This window comes from Sebastes umbrosus, unplaced genomic scaffold, assembly GCF_015220745.1.
Source record: "Sebastes umbrosus isolate fSebUmb1 unplaced genomic scaffold, fSebUmb1.pri scaffold_121_arrow_ctg1, whole genome shotgun sequence".
NCBI lineage: Eukaryota > Metazoa > Chordata > Actinopteri > Perciformes > Sebastidae > Sebastes > Sebastes umbrosus.
This window is the reverse complement of record NW_023618452.1, coordinates 35,001-50,172: the sequence shown is the minus strand read 5'-3', so window position 1 is coordinate 50,172 and position 15,172 is coordinate 35,001. Positions and strand designations below refer to the sequence as shown.

Sequence of the window (15,172 nt, the reverse complement as noted above, 5' to 3'; positions counted from 1 at the left end):
CCTCAGACAGCCAGTTCCTAAAACTGTAAATCTATAACCTATAGTTACCTCAGAGAACTACACATCTGTTCATATGAACTAACTGTTTCAATAAAGCTTTCATTGAACTCATGATGGATAAATTATTGATTTATTAATGAGTGACTTCATTAAAACATCTGAATCATGAACACTTATACACATTATTATTATTACACATCATATTCACACTCAGCTGCACACATCATACAGCATGCTGGCAATGACCGGTCAATGACAGGTCAACGACCGGTCAACGACCGGTCATTGACCGGTCATTGATCGGTTAATGATGAAGGATCCATGTAGAACCAGGGTTCTTTTTGAACAGTTGGAGGAGTGTTGTAATAGAGGATGACTGCTGGTTCTAGGCCCGAACACACCGGACCACACAGCGCCTGATCTAGAACCGCCACCAGAACACCACAGAACTCACCAGAATCAGATTATCTTTATTATTATTATATATATTATCACTATATCTATAAACAATCTGTCCGTCAAATTCATCTTTCACTTTGTTTATCGTCCGAGTCTCTTTTTTGGCAAATAAGTTAAACTGAAAATACCTACGGATAGTCTACGGAGAGAAACACTGTCTACATCCATACTGTATTTAGATCTATATACAGTATATACAGTATATACTGTATATATATATCTATAAAGAGTATATACTGTATATATATCTATATATATATCTATATAGATATATATATATCTATAAAGAGTATATACTGTGTATATATATATATATTTATATATATACAGTATATACTGTATATCTATACACAGTATATACTGTATATATATCTATATATATATATATCTATAAAGAGTATATACTGTGTATATATATATATATATTTATATATATACAGTATATACTGTGTATCTATATATAGATACACAGTATATAGATATACATCTATAAAGAGTATATACTGTGTATATATATATTTATATATACACTTTATATACTCTTTATAGATATATATATATCTATATATATATAAAACAGTATATATATATATAGATATAGATATATATGTATATAATGTTTATATACATATATATCTATATCTATATATATATGTGTATAAACATAAACACTAGATTGAGAGCCTCTGAGTGACGACAGAGCGTCGATCCGGTGGGTCGGCCCGGTGGGTCTGGGCCTCTAAAGACCGGAGAACGTTTAGAACCGTGTGTGTGTGTTCTGTGAATGACGGAGAACCCAGCTCTGGTTTTAACATCAGAACCCAACGACAGGGTTCTATGAGTCAGAGCGGGTTCTACGTCAGGAGGAAGAACAGGTCTACGGAACCCGACGCCGGGTTCTACAACAGCAGCTACAACTCCAGAACATTGTAGATTTCCCTCCACAGAAACTGTGTGTGATGGTTCCGTGAGGTCAGAGCTGAAGTGAAGGTTCTAGAACTGTGTGTGATGGTTCCAAGCAGAACTCAGTGAGAGGGTTCTAGACCTTGAAGGTGGTCTCGAGGTGACTGTAGAACCGTAGATCAGTTGTAGTGGAAGGGTTGGACGGGTACAGGATGGTGGTAGAACCCAGACATCCAACAGAACGCTGTCGGGTATAGACCTGGTGCAGAGTCGGTTCTAGACATCCAGACGGACCAGGTTCTCAAAGGTTCTAGAAAGGCATTCCTCCAGAGATCTGGCGGGCCACCTGCTCGTCCGGGCTCTCCTCCCTGTCCTTCCTCTCCCGGTTCCAGTCCTTCAGACCCTCCGGCAGCGTCGTGTCCTCGTCCTCGCCGCCGGTTCCCTCCACGAACTCCTCGTAGGTCGACTTCTCTGCGAACGGACGTTTCCCCAGCAGCTCCACCATGTCGCTCTTATCCAGAACCTCCTTCTCCAGCAGCCGCAGCGCCACCTGCAGAACCACACGGGAACACAGAGAACAGGGTCTGAGAATGACCTAGAACCCTGACACCGCTGTTCTAGACCAGAGAACGGTTCTCCACGGTACCTTCTCCACCTCGGGCTTCTTGTCGCTTAGCAGGCGGCGGGTTCTCTGGTGGGCCTCCGAGATGAGGGTTCGGACCTCGGTGTCGATGAGACGGGCCGTGGCTTCGCTGTAAGGTTTCTCCAGAACCATGTCACCCTGCCGGGGGAGGTCGAAGGACACCTGGCCCACCTTCGAGTTCATCCCGAACTGAACGATCTGCAGCAGAACACCAGAACCATACATGGGTCAGACCGGAACAGGAAACACCTGCTGGGTCCAGGTCTACCCTGGACCTGGTTCATGGACTACATTAAAGAGCTCTGTCACAGTCCATGTCTACCCAGGACCTGGTTCACTGACTACATTAAAGAGCTCCATCACAGACCAGGTCTACCCAGGACCTGGTTCACTGACTACATTAAAGAGCTCCATCACAGACCAGGTCTACCCAGGACCTGGTTCACTGACTACATTAAAGAGCTCCATCACAGACCAGGTCTACCCAGGACCTGGTTCACTGACTACATTAAAGAGCTCCATCACAGACCAGGTCTACCCAGGACCTGGTTCACTGACTACATTAAAGAGCTCCGTCACAGTCCAGGTCTACCCTGGACCTGGTTCATGGACTACATTAAAGAGCTCCATCACAGACCAGGTCTACCCTGGACCTGGTTCATGGACTACATTAAAGAGCTCCATCACAGACCAGGTCCACCCTGGACCTGGTTCAATATCTACATTAAAGAGCTCCATCACAGACCAGGTCTACCCTGGACCTGGTTCACTGACTACATTAAAGAGCTCCATCACAGACCAGGTCCACCCTGGACCTGGTTCAGTATCTACATTAAAGAGCTCCATCACAGACCAGGTCTACCCTGGACCTGGTTCACTGACTACATTAAAGAGCTCCGTCACAGACCAGGTCTACCCTGGACCTGGTTCACTGACTACATTAAAGAGCTCCGTCACAGACCAGGTCTACCCTGGACCTGGTTCATGGACTACATTGACCTGCGTGACCTCTGACCTGTGCGTAGGCGCTCTGGGTGACCTTGCGGAGGTCGTCCTGAGCTCCGGTGGTGATCCGGCCAAAGAAGATCTCCTCGGAGACCCGCCCCCCCAGAGTCATGCACATGCGGTCCAGCAGCTGCTCCTTGGTGTACAGGTACTGCTCTTTGGGCAGGTACTGGGCGTAACCCAGCCCCTTCCCTCTGGGGATGATGGACACCTGCACAGATAACAACATGGGGACTAAAGCATCATGGGAGATGTAGTTGTTCAGGTTCATGCTGTAAACAATCATTAACAGAGGAAATGACTACTACTACACTTCAACCGTCTCCGTAGCAACAGCAGCTGAGGATCATGGGTATTGTAGTATTAGTTAGAACTCAAACTGGTGTTCAAATCTTAAACCGGTACGATGATCATTAAACAGGAAGTGTGACCTTCAGCAGAGGGTCGGCGTGCTCCAGGAACCAACCGGCGACGGCGTGACCGGCCTCGTGGTACGCCACCGTCTTCTTCTCCTCCGGCTGCAGGACCTGAGTCTTCTTCTCCAGACCTGCAACACAATGATGCTCTCTAAACAACAACGTGACCTCATTCAACGACCGGCCTCCTGATTGGTCAGAGTGTTTCCTCCATGCGTGTCGGTGGCGTTAGCTGGCATTAGCTGGCGTTACCTAGCGTTAGCTGGCGTTACCTAGCATTAGCTGGCGTTACCTAGCATTACCTGGTGTTAGCTGGCGTAAGCTAGCGTTAGCCGGCATTAGCTGGCGTTACCTAGCGTTAGCTGGCGTTACCTAGCGTTAGCTGGCGTTAGCTGGCATTACCTGGCGTTAGCTGGCGTAAGCTAGCGTTAGCCGGCGTTACCTGGCGTTACCTAGCGTTAGCCGGCGTTACCTAGCGTTAGCCGGCGTTACCTAGCGTTAGCCGGCGTTACCTAGCCTTAGCCGGCGTTACCTAGCGTTAGCCGACGTTACCCAGCGTTAGCCGGCGTTACCTAGCGTTAGCTGGCATTACCTAGCGTTAGCTGACGTTAGCTGGCGTAAGCTAGCGTTAGCCGGCGTTACCTGGCGTTAGCTGGCATTACCTGGCGTTACCTAGCGTTAGCTGGCGTTACCTGGCGTTAGCTGGCGTAAGCTAGCGTTAGCTGGCGTTACCTAGCGTTAGCTGGCGTTACCTAGCGTTAGCTGGCATTACCTAGCATTAGCTGGCATTACCTGGCGTTAGCTGGCGTAAGCTAGCGATAGCCGGCGTTACCTGGCGTTACCTAGCGTTAGCTGGCGTAAGCTAGCGTTAGCCAGCGTTACCTAGCATTAGCTGGCGTTACCTAGCGTTATCTGGCATTAGCTTGCGTTAGCCGGCGTTACCTATAGTTACCTGGCGTTAGCTGGCGTTACCTAGCGTTAGCTGGCGTTATCTGGCATTAGCCGGCGTTACCTATAGTTACCTGGTGTTGGCTGGCGTTACCTAGAGTTAGCTTGCGTTAGCCGGCGTTACCTATAGTTACCTGGCGTTAGCTGGCGATACCTAGCGTTACCTGGCGTTGGCTGGCGTTAGCAGGCGTTGGCTGGCGTTAGCTGGCGTAACCTAGCGTTACCTGGCGTTAGCTGGCGTTAGCCGGCGATACCTGGTGTTAGCTGGCGTTAGCCGGCGTAACCTAGCGTTACCTGGCGTTAGCTGGCGTTAGCTGGCGTAACCTAGCGTTACCTGGCGTTGGCTGGCGTTAGCCTGCGTAACCTAGCGTTACCTGGCGTTAGCTGGCGTTACCTGGCGTTAGCTGGCGTAACCTAGCGTTACCTAGCGTTACCTGGCGTTAGCTGGCGTTAGCCGGCGATACCTGGTGTTAGCTGGCGTTAGCCGGCGTAACCTAGCGTTACCTGGCGTTAGCCGGCGATACCTGGTGTTAGCTGGCGTAACCTGGCGTTACCTGGCGTTACCTAGCGTTACCTGGCGTTAGCTGGCGTTAGCTGGCATTATCTGGCATTAGCTTGCGTTAGCCGGCGTTACCTATAGTTACCTGGCGTTAGCTGGCGTTACCTAGCGTTACCTGGCGTTAGCTGGCGTTAGCTGGCATTATCTGGCATTAGCTAGCGTTAGCCGGCGTTACCTAGCGTTAGCCGGCGTTACCTAGCGTTAGCCGGCGTTACCTAGCGTTAGCTGGCATTATCTGGCATTAGCTTGCGTTAGCCGGCGTTACCTATAGTTACCTGGCGTTAGCTGGCGTTAGCTAGCGTTAGCTGGCGTTATCTGGCATTAGCCGGCGTTACCTATAGTTACCTGGCGTTGGCTGGCGTTACCTAGCGTTAGCTGGCGTTAGCCGGCGATACCTAGCGTTGCCTGGCGTTAGCCGGCGTAACCTAGCGTTACCTGGCATTAGCCGGCGATACCTGGTGTTAGCTGGCGTTAGCCGGCGTAACCTAGCGTTACCTGGCGTTAGCTGGCGTAACCTAGCGTTACCTGGCGTTAGCCGGCGATACCTGGTGTTAGCTGGCATTAGCCGGCGTAACCTGGCGTAACCTAGCGTTACCTGGCGTTACCTGGTGTTAGCCGGCGTAACCTAGCGTTACCTGGCGTTAGCTGGTGTTAGCCGGCGTAACCTAGCGTTACCTGGCGTTAGCTGGCGTAACCTAGCGTTACCTGGTGTTACCTGGCGTTAGCCGGCGATACCTAGCGTTGCCTGGCGTTAGCCGGCGTAACCTAGCGTTACCTGGCATTAGCCGGCGATACCTGGTGTTAGCTGGCGTTAGCCGGCGTAACCTAGCGTTACCTGGCGTTAGCTGGCGTAACCTAGCGTTACCTGGCGTTAGCCGGCGATACCTGGTGTTAGCTGGCATTAGCCGGCGTAACCTGGCGTAACCTAGCGTTACCTGGCGTTACCTGGTGTTAGCCGGCGTAACCTAGCGTTACCTGGCGTTAGCTGGTGTTAGCCGGCGTAACCTAGCGTTACCTGGCGTTAGCTGGCGTAACCTAGCGTTACCTGGCGTTGGCTGGCGTTAGCTGGCGTAACCTAGCGTTACCTGGCGTTAGCTGGCGTTAGCCGGCGATACCTGGTGTTAGCTGGCGTTAGCCGGCGTAACCTAGCGTTACCTGGCGTTACCTGGCGTTAGCTGGCGTAACCTAGCGTTACCTGGCGTTAGCCGGCGATACCTGGTGATAGCTGGCGTTAGTCGGCGTAACCTAGCGTTACCTGGCGTTAGCCAGCGATACCTGGTGTTAGCTGGCGTTAGCCGGCGATACCTGGTGTTAGCTGGCGTTAGCCGGCGTAACCTAGCGTTACCTGGCGTTAGCTGGCGTTAGCCGGCGTAACCTAGCGTTACCTGGCGTTAGCCGGCGATACCTGGTGTTAGCTGGCGTTAGCCGGCGTAACCTAGCGTTACCTGGCGTTAGCCGGCGTAACCTAGCGTTACCCGGCGTAACCTAGCGTTACCTGGCGTTAGCTGGCGTTAGCCGGCGTAACCTAGCGTTACCTGGTGTTAGCTGCCGTTAGCCGGCGTAACCTAGCGTTACCTGGCATTAGCTGGCGTTAGCTGGCGTAACCTAGCGTTACCTGGCGTTAGCTGGTGTTAGCCGGCGATACCTGGTGTTAGCTGGCGTTAGCTGGTGTTAGCTGGCGTTAGCTGGCGTAACCTAGCGTTACCTGGCGTTAGCTGGTGTTAGCCGGCGATACCTGGTGTTAGCTGGCGTTAGCTGGTGTTAGCTGGCGTTAGCCGGCGTAACCTAGCGTTACCTGGCGTTACCTGGCATTAGCCGGCGTAAACTAGCGTTAGCCGGCATAACCTAGCGTTACCTGGCGTTAGCCGGCGTAACCTAGCGTTACCCGGCGTAACCTAGCGTTACCCGGCGTAACCTAGCGTTACCTGGCGTTAGCCGGCGTAACCTGGCGTTACCTAACGTTACCTGGTGTTAGCTGCCGTTAGCCGGCGTAACCTAGCGTTACCTGGCATTAGCTGGCGTTAACTGGCGTAACCTAGCGTTAGCTGGTGTTAGCCGGCGATACCTGGTGTTAGCTGGCGTTAGCTGGTGTTAGCTGGCGTTAGCCGGCGTAACCTAGCGTTACCTGGCGTTACCTGGCATTAGCCGGCGTAACCTAGCGTTAGCCGGCATAACCTAGCGTTACCTGGCGTTACCTGGCGTTAGCCGGCGTAACCTAGCGTTACCTGGCGTTAGCCGGCGTTACCTGGCGTTAGCTGGCGTAACCTAGCGTTACCTGGCGTTACCTGGCGTTAGCCGGCGTAACCTAGCGTTACCTGGCGTTAGCCAGCGATACCTGGTGTTAGCTGGCATTAGCCGGCGTAACCTAGCGTTACCTGGCGTTACCTGGCGTTACCTGGCGTTAGCTGGCGTAACCTAGCGTTACCTGGCGTTACCTGGCGTTAGCTGGCGTAACCTAGCGTTACCTGGCGTTAGCTGGCGTTAGCCGGCGATACCTGGTGATAGCTGGCGTTAGTCGGCGTAACCTAGCGTTACCTGGCGTTAGCCGGCGTAACCTAGCGTTAGCTGGCGTTAGCCGGCGTAACCTAGCGTTACCTGGCGTTAGCCGGCGATACCTGGTGTTAGCTGGCGTTAGCCGGCGTAACCTAGCGTTACCTGGCGTTAGCTGCCGTTAGCCGGCGTAACCTAGCGTTACCCGGCGTAACCTAGCGTTACCTGGCGTTAGCTGGCGTTAGCCGGCGTAACCTAGCGTTACCTGGCGTTACCTGGTGTTAGCTGCCGTTAGCCGGCGTAACCTAGCCTTACCTGGCGTTAGCTGGCGTTAGCCGGCGTAACCTAGCGTTACCTGGCGTTAGCTGGTGTTAGCCGGCGATACCTGGTGTTAGCTGGCGTTAGCCGGCGTAACCTGGCGTTACCTGGCGTTAGCCGGCGTAACCTAGCGTTACCTGGCGTTAGCTGGCGTAACCTAGCGTTACCTGGCGTTACCTGGCGTTAGCTGGCGTAACCTGGCGTTAGCTGGCGTTAGCCGGCGATACCTGGTGTTAGCTGGCGTTAGCCGGCGTAACCTAGCGTTACCTGGCGTTAGCTGGTGTTAGCTGGCGTTAGCCGGCGATACCTGGTGTTAGCTGGCGTTAGCCGGCGTAACCTAGCGTTACCTGGCGTTAGCCGGCGTAACCTAGCGTTACCTGGCGTTAGCTGGTGTTAGCTGACGTTAGCCGGCGTAACCTAGCATTACCTGGCGTTAGCTGGTGTTAGCTGGCGTTAGCTGGCGTTAGCCGGCGATACCTGGTGTTAGCTGGCGTTAGCTGGCGTAACCTAGCGTTACCTGGCGTTAGCCGGCGATACCTGGTGTTAGCTGGCGTTAGCTGGTGTTAGCTGGCGTTAGCTGGCGTTAGCTGGTGTTAGCCGGCGTAACCTAGCGTTACCTGGCGTTAGCTGGTGTTAGCTGGCGTTAGCCGGCGATACCTGGTGTTAGCTGGCGTTAGCCGGCGTAACCTAGCGTTACCTGGCGTTAGCTGGCGTTAGATGGCGCTCACCTCCGATGACTCTCTCGATGGCCTGTTCAAAGTGTTTGTGGTTGATGGCGTCTGAGAGGTGGCGAGCGGCGATCAGAGCCGCCTCGTTGCACACGTTGGCGATGTCGGCACCTGGCAGACAGAGAGCAGGGAGGGTGAAGCACGCGGACGCTGCGGCTGATTGGCTGAGAGAACATCACACGGTGTGTTTACCTGAGAATCCAGGTGTGAGGGCGGCCATCTTCCTCGCCAGAGCGTCTTTGTCCAAGTCGACCTCCAGCTTCAGAGGACGGAGGTGGACTTTAAAGATGGACGCCCGTCCTTTAATGTCCGGAGGACCTGAGACACCACACACACACACACACACACACTGTAACACACACACACACTGTAACACACACTGTAACACACACTGTAACACACACACACACACTGTAACACACACTGTAACACACACTGTAACACACACTGTAACACACACACACACACACACACTGTAACACACACTGTAACACACACACACACACACACACACACACTGTAACACACACACACAGTAACACACACACACACACTGTAACACACACACACACACTGTAACACACACTGTAACACACACTGTAACACACACACACACACACACACTGTAACACACACACACACACACACACACACACACACACACACACACACACACACACACACACACTGTAACACACACTGTAAGAAGAACCAGAGACGGAGAAGCAGAGCGGAGAAGCAGAGACGGAGAAGCAGAGACGGAGAACCAGAGACGGAGAAGCAGAGACGGAGAACCAGAGACGGAGAACCAGAGACGGAGAACCAGAGACGGAGAACCAGAGACGGAGAACCAGAGACGGAGAAGCAGAGACTCTCCTTACCGATGTAGATCTGTCTGTCGAAGCGTCCGGGTCTCATCAGAGCCGGGTCCAGGATGTCGGGTCTGTTGGTTCCTGCTAGAACCACAACGTTGGTGGCCGTGTTGAACCCTGAAGAACAGAGAGGAGTGAGACCTCAGAGTCTGATCTAGAACGTGGTTCTTTCCCATGATGCCCTTCACCCACCGTCCATCTCCACCAGCAGCTGGTTCAGCGTGTTCTCCTGCTCGCTCTGTCCTCCGAAGTTCCCTCGTCCTCGTTTTCGTCCCACGGCGTCGATCTCATCGATGAAGAGGATGCAGGGAGCGTTCTTCCTCGCCATGACGAACAGATCTCTGACCTGCACAGGAAGTGACATCAGGATGACTCTAAAAGGTCAAAGGTCAGCTGCTCTGCTACATTGAATTGAATTCTACTTTTGGCTCATCAGAGACGTGTTCCTCACCCTGGCGGGGCCGACGCCCACGAACATCTCCAGGAACTCGGAGCCGTTGACGGTGATGAACGGTACGTTGGCCTCGCCGGCCGTTGCTTTGGCCAGAAGAGTCTTTCCTGTTCCTGGAGGACCCGTCAAGATGGCGCCCTACACATGATAAACAACCATTAACTGCTGAACCCCACCCTCGCCTCAGAGGTCCCTGTCCTCGCCTCAGAGGTCCCTGTCCTCGCCTCAGAGGTCCCGGTCCTCGCCTCCGAGGTCCCGTTCCCACCTTCACCTCAGGATATGTTGACCCCGCCCTCACCTCGGATATCTTGACCCCGCCCTCAACTCGGATATGTTGACCCCGCCCTCACCTCGGATATCTTGACCCCGCCCTCAACTCGGATATGTTGACCCCGCCCTCACCTCGGATATCTTGACCCCGCCCTCAACTCGGATATCCTGACCCCGCCCTCACCTCGGATATCTTGACCCCGCCCTCAACTCGGATATCCTGACCCCGCCCTCACCTCGGATATCCTGACCCCGCCCTCACCTCGGATATCTTGACCCCGCCCTCAACTCGGATATCTTGACCCCGCCCTCACCTCGGATATCCTGACCCCGCCCTCACCTCGGATATCCTGACCCCGCCCTCACCTCGGATATCTTGACCCCGCCCTCAACTCGGATATCCTGACCCCGCCCTCACCTCGGATATCCTGACCCTGCCCTCAACTCGGATATCTTGACCCCGCCCTCACCTCGGATATCTTGACCCCGCCCTCAACTCGGATATCCTGACCCCGCCCTCACCTCGGATATCCTGACCCCGCCCTCACCTCGGGGATCTTGACCCCGCCCTCACCTGGGGGATCTTGGCCCCGCCCTCACCTTGGGGATCTTGGCACCCAGATCCTGGTACTGTTTGGGGTTCTTCAGGAAGTTGACGAACTCCATGATCTCCAGCTTGGCCTCCTCGCAGCCCGCCACGTCTTTGAACTTCACATCGATCTCATCTTTTAGGATTTTGGCTGTCGTCTCGCTGACGCTGAACAGCCCGCCCATTCCCCGGCCGGGACGCCCCGCCCCCGCCGGGCCCCGCCGCAGCATGAACAGCAGGAAGCCGATGATGAGTACCGTGGGGAGCATGCTCAGGAGGAAGGTGCTGAGGATGGGAAGGACGAACATTAGAGTAGAAACCTAAACTTGTATGAACCGGTGCTGTGTGGTGAACATAACGTTCCTCACCCGTCGCTCTCGGTGGAATAAACCACCGGCAGTCTGTTCTCTCCCTCGATGCCGAGCTCGTACTGAGCCGTCTCCAGATTCCTCTCAAACGTGTCCACACTGCCGATGTTGAACCACACATACTGCTGAAAGAGACAAAGAGACAGTCTGAATCTCCTGCTTCCCTTCATGTTCGTTCACTAAAACAACTAAATTCTCTAAACACTCCTCCAGCAGCCAGTCGGTGGAACGATGGAAAATATGCCATTTCTTTGAACTTGGTTTGTCAGTTACCTCCGGCATGGTCAACACATCTGACATACCCTACGGAGTTGTCAATTGATGAGTAGGTAACTACTGACTGAGAGATATGAACTGTAAATCCTGCACTGATGAGGAGGTTCAGTTTGTATGAACAGTTTGTAACTCACCCCGTCCACCGGCATCTTGCCCTGAGAGAAGACCACTTTAACATAACGCTTGTTGACCACCTCTAACCGGTCGACCTGGTGAACAAAACAAACACCTCCTGTTATACCACCGTCTGTAGTACTACAGTTACATACTGCTGTACTTTGAGTGAGTGGGACAGTTCAGTAACTGTATGGGGATCAGGTTAATGGTGTTAAAGGTGTTGTCCTCACCACTCCTTTGGACAGGTAGTTGTTGACAAAATCCTTCCAGGTGACCTCTCGTCCTCCGTCCCTGAAGAAGAAAAAATAGGTGACGGTGGTCCAGAACGCCGCTCCGCTCAGGAAGTACATCCGGAACTCTTTATCATCCCAGGGAACATCACCCTGAAACAACACATCTGAGATCAGATCCACACCACCAGGTGACCAGGTGACCAGGTGACCAGGTGAGCAGGTGATCAGGTGACCAGGTGACAGCTGAGCAGCTCCTTTACAGGTGGAGCCGGAGTCAGAGGACAAGAACACAAACTGATCTCTTTGTCCACCACACTGACCTTCTGCAGCCGGCTATACCAGTGTGACTCCTCCCTACGGCCTCCTCGTTTTCCAGCCCCTCCAGGTCCTCCTCCAGGTCCTCCTCCACCTCCTCCTCCACCTTCACCTGCTCCTCCTTCTCCTCCCGCTGACCTCCCAGAAGCTCTCTGACCGTTGGCAGGTTTGGCCTCTGGGAACAGAACAGAAAAAAATCCATCAATCAGGTAACATTCAGTTGAGTCTGGAGACAGGAGGTCGATAGACATCGGTAGCTGTCGGTAGCTGTCGGTAGATGACGGTAGATGACGGTAGCTGTCGGTAGCTGTCGGTAGCTGTCGGTAGATGACGGTAGATGACGGTAGCTGTCGGTAGATGACGGTAGCTGTCGGTAGCTGTCGGTAGATGTCGGTAGCTGTCGGTAGCTGTCGGTAGATGACGGTAGATGACGGTAGCTGTCGGTAGATGTCGGTAGCTGTCGGTAGATGACGGTAGCTGTCGGTAGATGTCGGTAGATGTCGGTAGATGGCGGTAGATGACGGTAGATGACGGTAGCTGTCGGTAGATGACGGTAGCTGTCGGTAGCTGTCGGTAGATGTAGGTAGCTGTCGGTAGATGACGGTAGCTGTCGGTAACTGTCGGTAGACGTCTGTAGACGACGGTAGCTGTCGATAGATGTCGGTAGCTGTCGGTAGCTGTCGGTAGACGTCTGTAGACGACGGTAGCTGTCGATAGATGTCAGTAGCTGTCGGTAGCTGTCGGTAGACGTCTGTAGACGACGGTAGCTGTCGATAGATGTCAGTAGCTGTCGGTAGACGTCGGTAGTTTCTACCTTTGGTTGCTGTTTCAGCTTCAGTGTTTTTTTGAGTTTTCTGACTTTCTGGAAAATATTTCTCAAAACCTGAAGAAGAAGAAAACACGAGAGAACTGAGTCAACTTCCATCATCATCATCATCACAGGAAATATAACGTCTGCATTTAACTAATGGTAAACACCAGGAGTGGGAGCAATGGGAGCGGTGGGAGGAGTGGGAGAGGTGGGAAGAGTGGGAGGAGTGGGAGGAGTGGGAGCAGTGGGAGCAGAGGGAGGAGTGGGAGGAGTGGGAGCAGTGGGAGCAGAGGGAGGAGTGGGAGGAGTGGGAGCAGTGGGAGCAGAGGGAGCAGTGGGAGGAGTGGGAGCAGTGGGAGCGGAGGGAGGAGTGGGAGGAGTGGGAGCAGTGGGAGCAGAGGGAACAGTGGGAGCGGAGGGAGGAGTGGGAGGAGTGGGAGCAGAGGGAGCAGTGGGAGGAGTGGGAGGAGTGGGAGGAGTGGGAGCAGTGGGAGGAGTGGGAGAGGTGGGAAGAGTGGGAGGAGTGGGAGCAGAGGGAGGAGTGGGAGGAGTGGGAGCAGTGGGAGCAGAGGGAGCAGTGGGAGGAGTGGGAGCAGTGGGAGCAGAGGGAGCAGAGGGAGCAGAGGGAGCAGTGGGAGGAGTGGGAGGAGTGGGAGCAGTGGAAGCAGTAGTCCTGTACCTTTCGGTGGTCTGGAGCTCAGTCTCCTGTATTCTCCCAGCAGGTCACTCAGCAGGCTCCGCCCCCTCTCTACCTGTCCCGCCGTGGTTGAACACGTCACCTGACAGACAGGAAGTGGATAGATGTCGGTAAACGTCTGCGGACATCAGTAGCTGCTTTATCAAAAGGGTATAGGGGGCGCTATCGAGCCGTTTTGCCAAACCTATCCGTGAGTCCCGTATAATATATAAATATTCACCAATTCTGATGCATGTGCAAAGTTTGATGCGTTCAGGACCGGAGCACCGACCCGGGCCTCAGAGACCGACCCGGGCCTCAGGGACCGACCCGGGCCTCAGAGACCGACCCGGGCCGCAGGGACCGACCCGGGCCTCGGAGACCGAACCCGCTCGCTGCTCCGGTCCTGGTAACCCTCGGGATATCCTGTTGTATGTGGGGAAGCCCGAGGACAGCCGATGATGCAGTCACATTTGAAAGAACGACAGCCGATAGAGAACCGAGCTGACTGAAGAAGGAAAGACAACCAGCGCCGTAATGGCGGCCGCGGCTAGCGCGTGACCTAATGCTAAACGTAAAGCATAAAGTAGTAGTGAGATGGAGCTCAGAGACGGAGGAGCAACTTGTTCATCAGTGATTATTTAACGTGTCTCCGTGACTTCATCCGTCCTTCATCAGTCTTCACTACAAAGTAAAAACTAACATCACTAGTTCTTCCTGCCCGCCGTCGGCCATGTTTGTTTACCCTAAAGTCCCGTTAGATCTCAGAGGTTTAGAGATTTCTGTGTTCATTAGTGGGACTCTTGTTGTTGATGAATAAATCACAAAATAACCCATGGAAGAAGGAATAATCCCACCACATTACTCATATCCAGCATTAGTTATTAGTATGGTGATATAACGTTGTGCCGTACTGAACCGAGTTTTAATTAAACTCTTACAGATGTGACAGCCCGCCAGCGGACCGGGCCGCTGCTCTGTCTGTCAGAGGTCGTAACGGGCTCAGTGGAGATTCTGGTATCATCTGAAACTACAGAACCTGATGGATCCATCGGTACCAACGGGGTCGTATCTCCAGACAGCCCTGGTTATCATTATTATTAGTATTAATGTTCTCAGGTGACGTGGCTGTGTGTTGTGTGTACAGTGGAGACAGGAGAGTGTTGGTTTCGACCCACATCTGTTAAACGGAGTTCTGAGATGAGCTGCAGACAGATTAAAGCATAAAAACCCACTAATCCACTAAAGAACTCTTAGTGGACTGAGAGGAGGCTGCACATCATCCAGCTGCTGTTATACGGAGGTTCCTGAACGTCACATTCATCCAGCTGCTGTTTTACGGAGGTTCCTGAACGTCACATTCATCCAGCTGCTGTTATACGGAGGTTCCTGAACGTCACATTCATCCAGTTGCTGTTTTACGGAGGTTCCTGAACGTCACATTCATCCAGCTGCTGTTATACGGAGGTTCCTGAACGTCACATTCATCCAGCTGCTGTTTTACGGAGGTTCCTGAACGTCACATTCATCCAGCTGCTGTTTTACGGAGGTTCCTGAACGTCACATTCATCCAGCTGCTGTTATACGGAGGTTCCTGAACGTCACATTCATCCAGCTGCTGTTATACGGAGGTTCCTGAACGTCACATTCATCCAGCTGCTGTTATACGGAGGTTCCTGAACGTCACATTCATCCAGCTGCTGTTATACGGAGGTTCCTGAACGT

The 15,172-nt window shown here is 53.1% G+C and overlaps 1 protein-coding gene and 1 long non-coding RNA gene across 5 annotated transcripts in view; both read right to left on the bottom strand.

Moving 5' to 3' along the window:
• Positions 1–1,529: 1,529 nt before the first annotated feature.
• afg3l2 (AFG3-like AAA ATPase 2) overlaps positions 1,530–15,172 on the bottom strand; it is a 15,352-nt gene continuing 1,709 nt past the window's right edge. For 2 of the 4 annotated variants that reach the window (XM_037762959.1, XM_037762960.1), the window contains exons 3-18: positions 13,451–13,550; positions 12,775–12,843; positions 11,966–12,135; positions 11,643–11,795; positions 11,430–11,504; positions 11,020–11,144; positions 10,663–10,936; positions 9,793–9,930; positions 9,534–9,687; positions 9,351–9,458; positions 8,662–8,787; positions 8,470–8,580; positions 3,442–3,557; positions 3,021–3,221; positions 2,009–2,203; positions 1,530–1,912 (exon numbers count right to left, since the gene is read on the bottom strand). In XM_037762959.1, the coding sequence (XP_037618887.1) occupies positions 1,673–1,912; positions 2,009–2,203; positions 3,021–3,221; positions 3,442–3,557; positions 8,470–8,580; positions 8,662–8,787; positions 9,351–9,458; positions 9,534–9,687; positions 9,793–9,930; positions 10,663–10,936; positions 11,020–11,144; positions 11,430–11,504; positions 11,643–11,795; positions 11,966–12,135; positions 12,775–12,843; positions 13,451–13,550 (2,355 nt within the window). In that variant the 3' untranslated portion in view covers positions 1,530–1,672. The remainder of the gene's footprint in view (positions 1,913–2,008; positions 2,204–3,020; positions 3,222–3,441; positions 3,558–8,469; positions 8,581–8,661; positions 8,788–9,350; positions 9,459–9,533; positions 9,688–9,792; positions 9,931–10,662; positions 10,937–11,019; positions 11,145–11,429; positions 11,505–11,642; positions 11,796–11,965; positions 12,136–12,774; positions 12,844–13,450; positions 13,551–15,172) is intronic. The other 2 variants (XM_037762961.1, XM_037762962.1) reach the window with 2 other exon arrangements.
• On the bottom strand, positions 3,570–5,468 carry LOC119484262. Its single transcript, XR_005205934.1, has 3 exons — positions 5,449–5,468; positions 5,049–5,128; positions 3,570–4,188 (listed from the first exon to the last, which is right to left on the bottom strand). It is a non-coding gene; the product is annotated as an uncharacterized LOC119484262 (long non-coding RNA).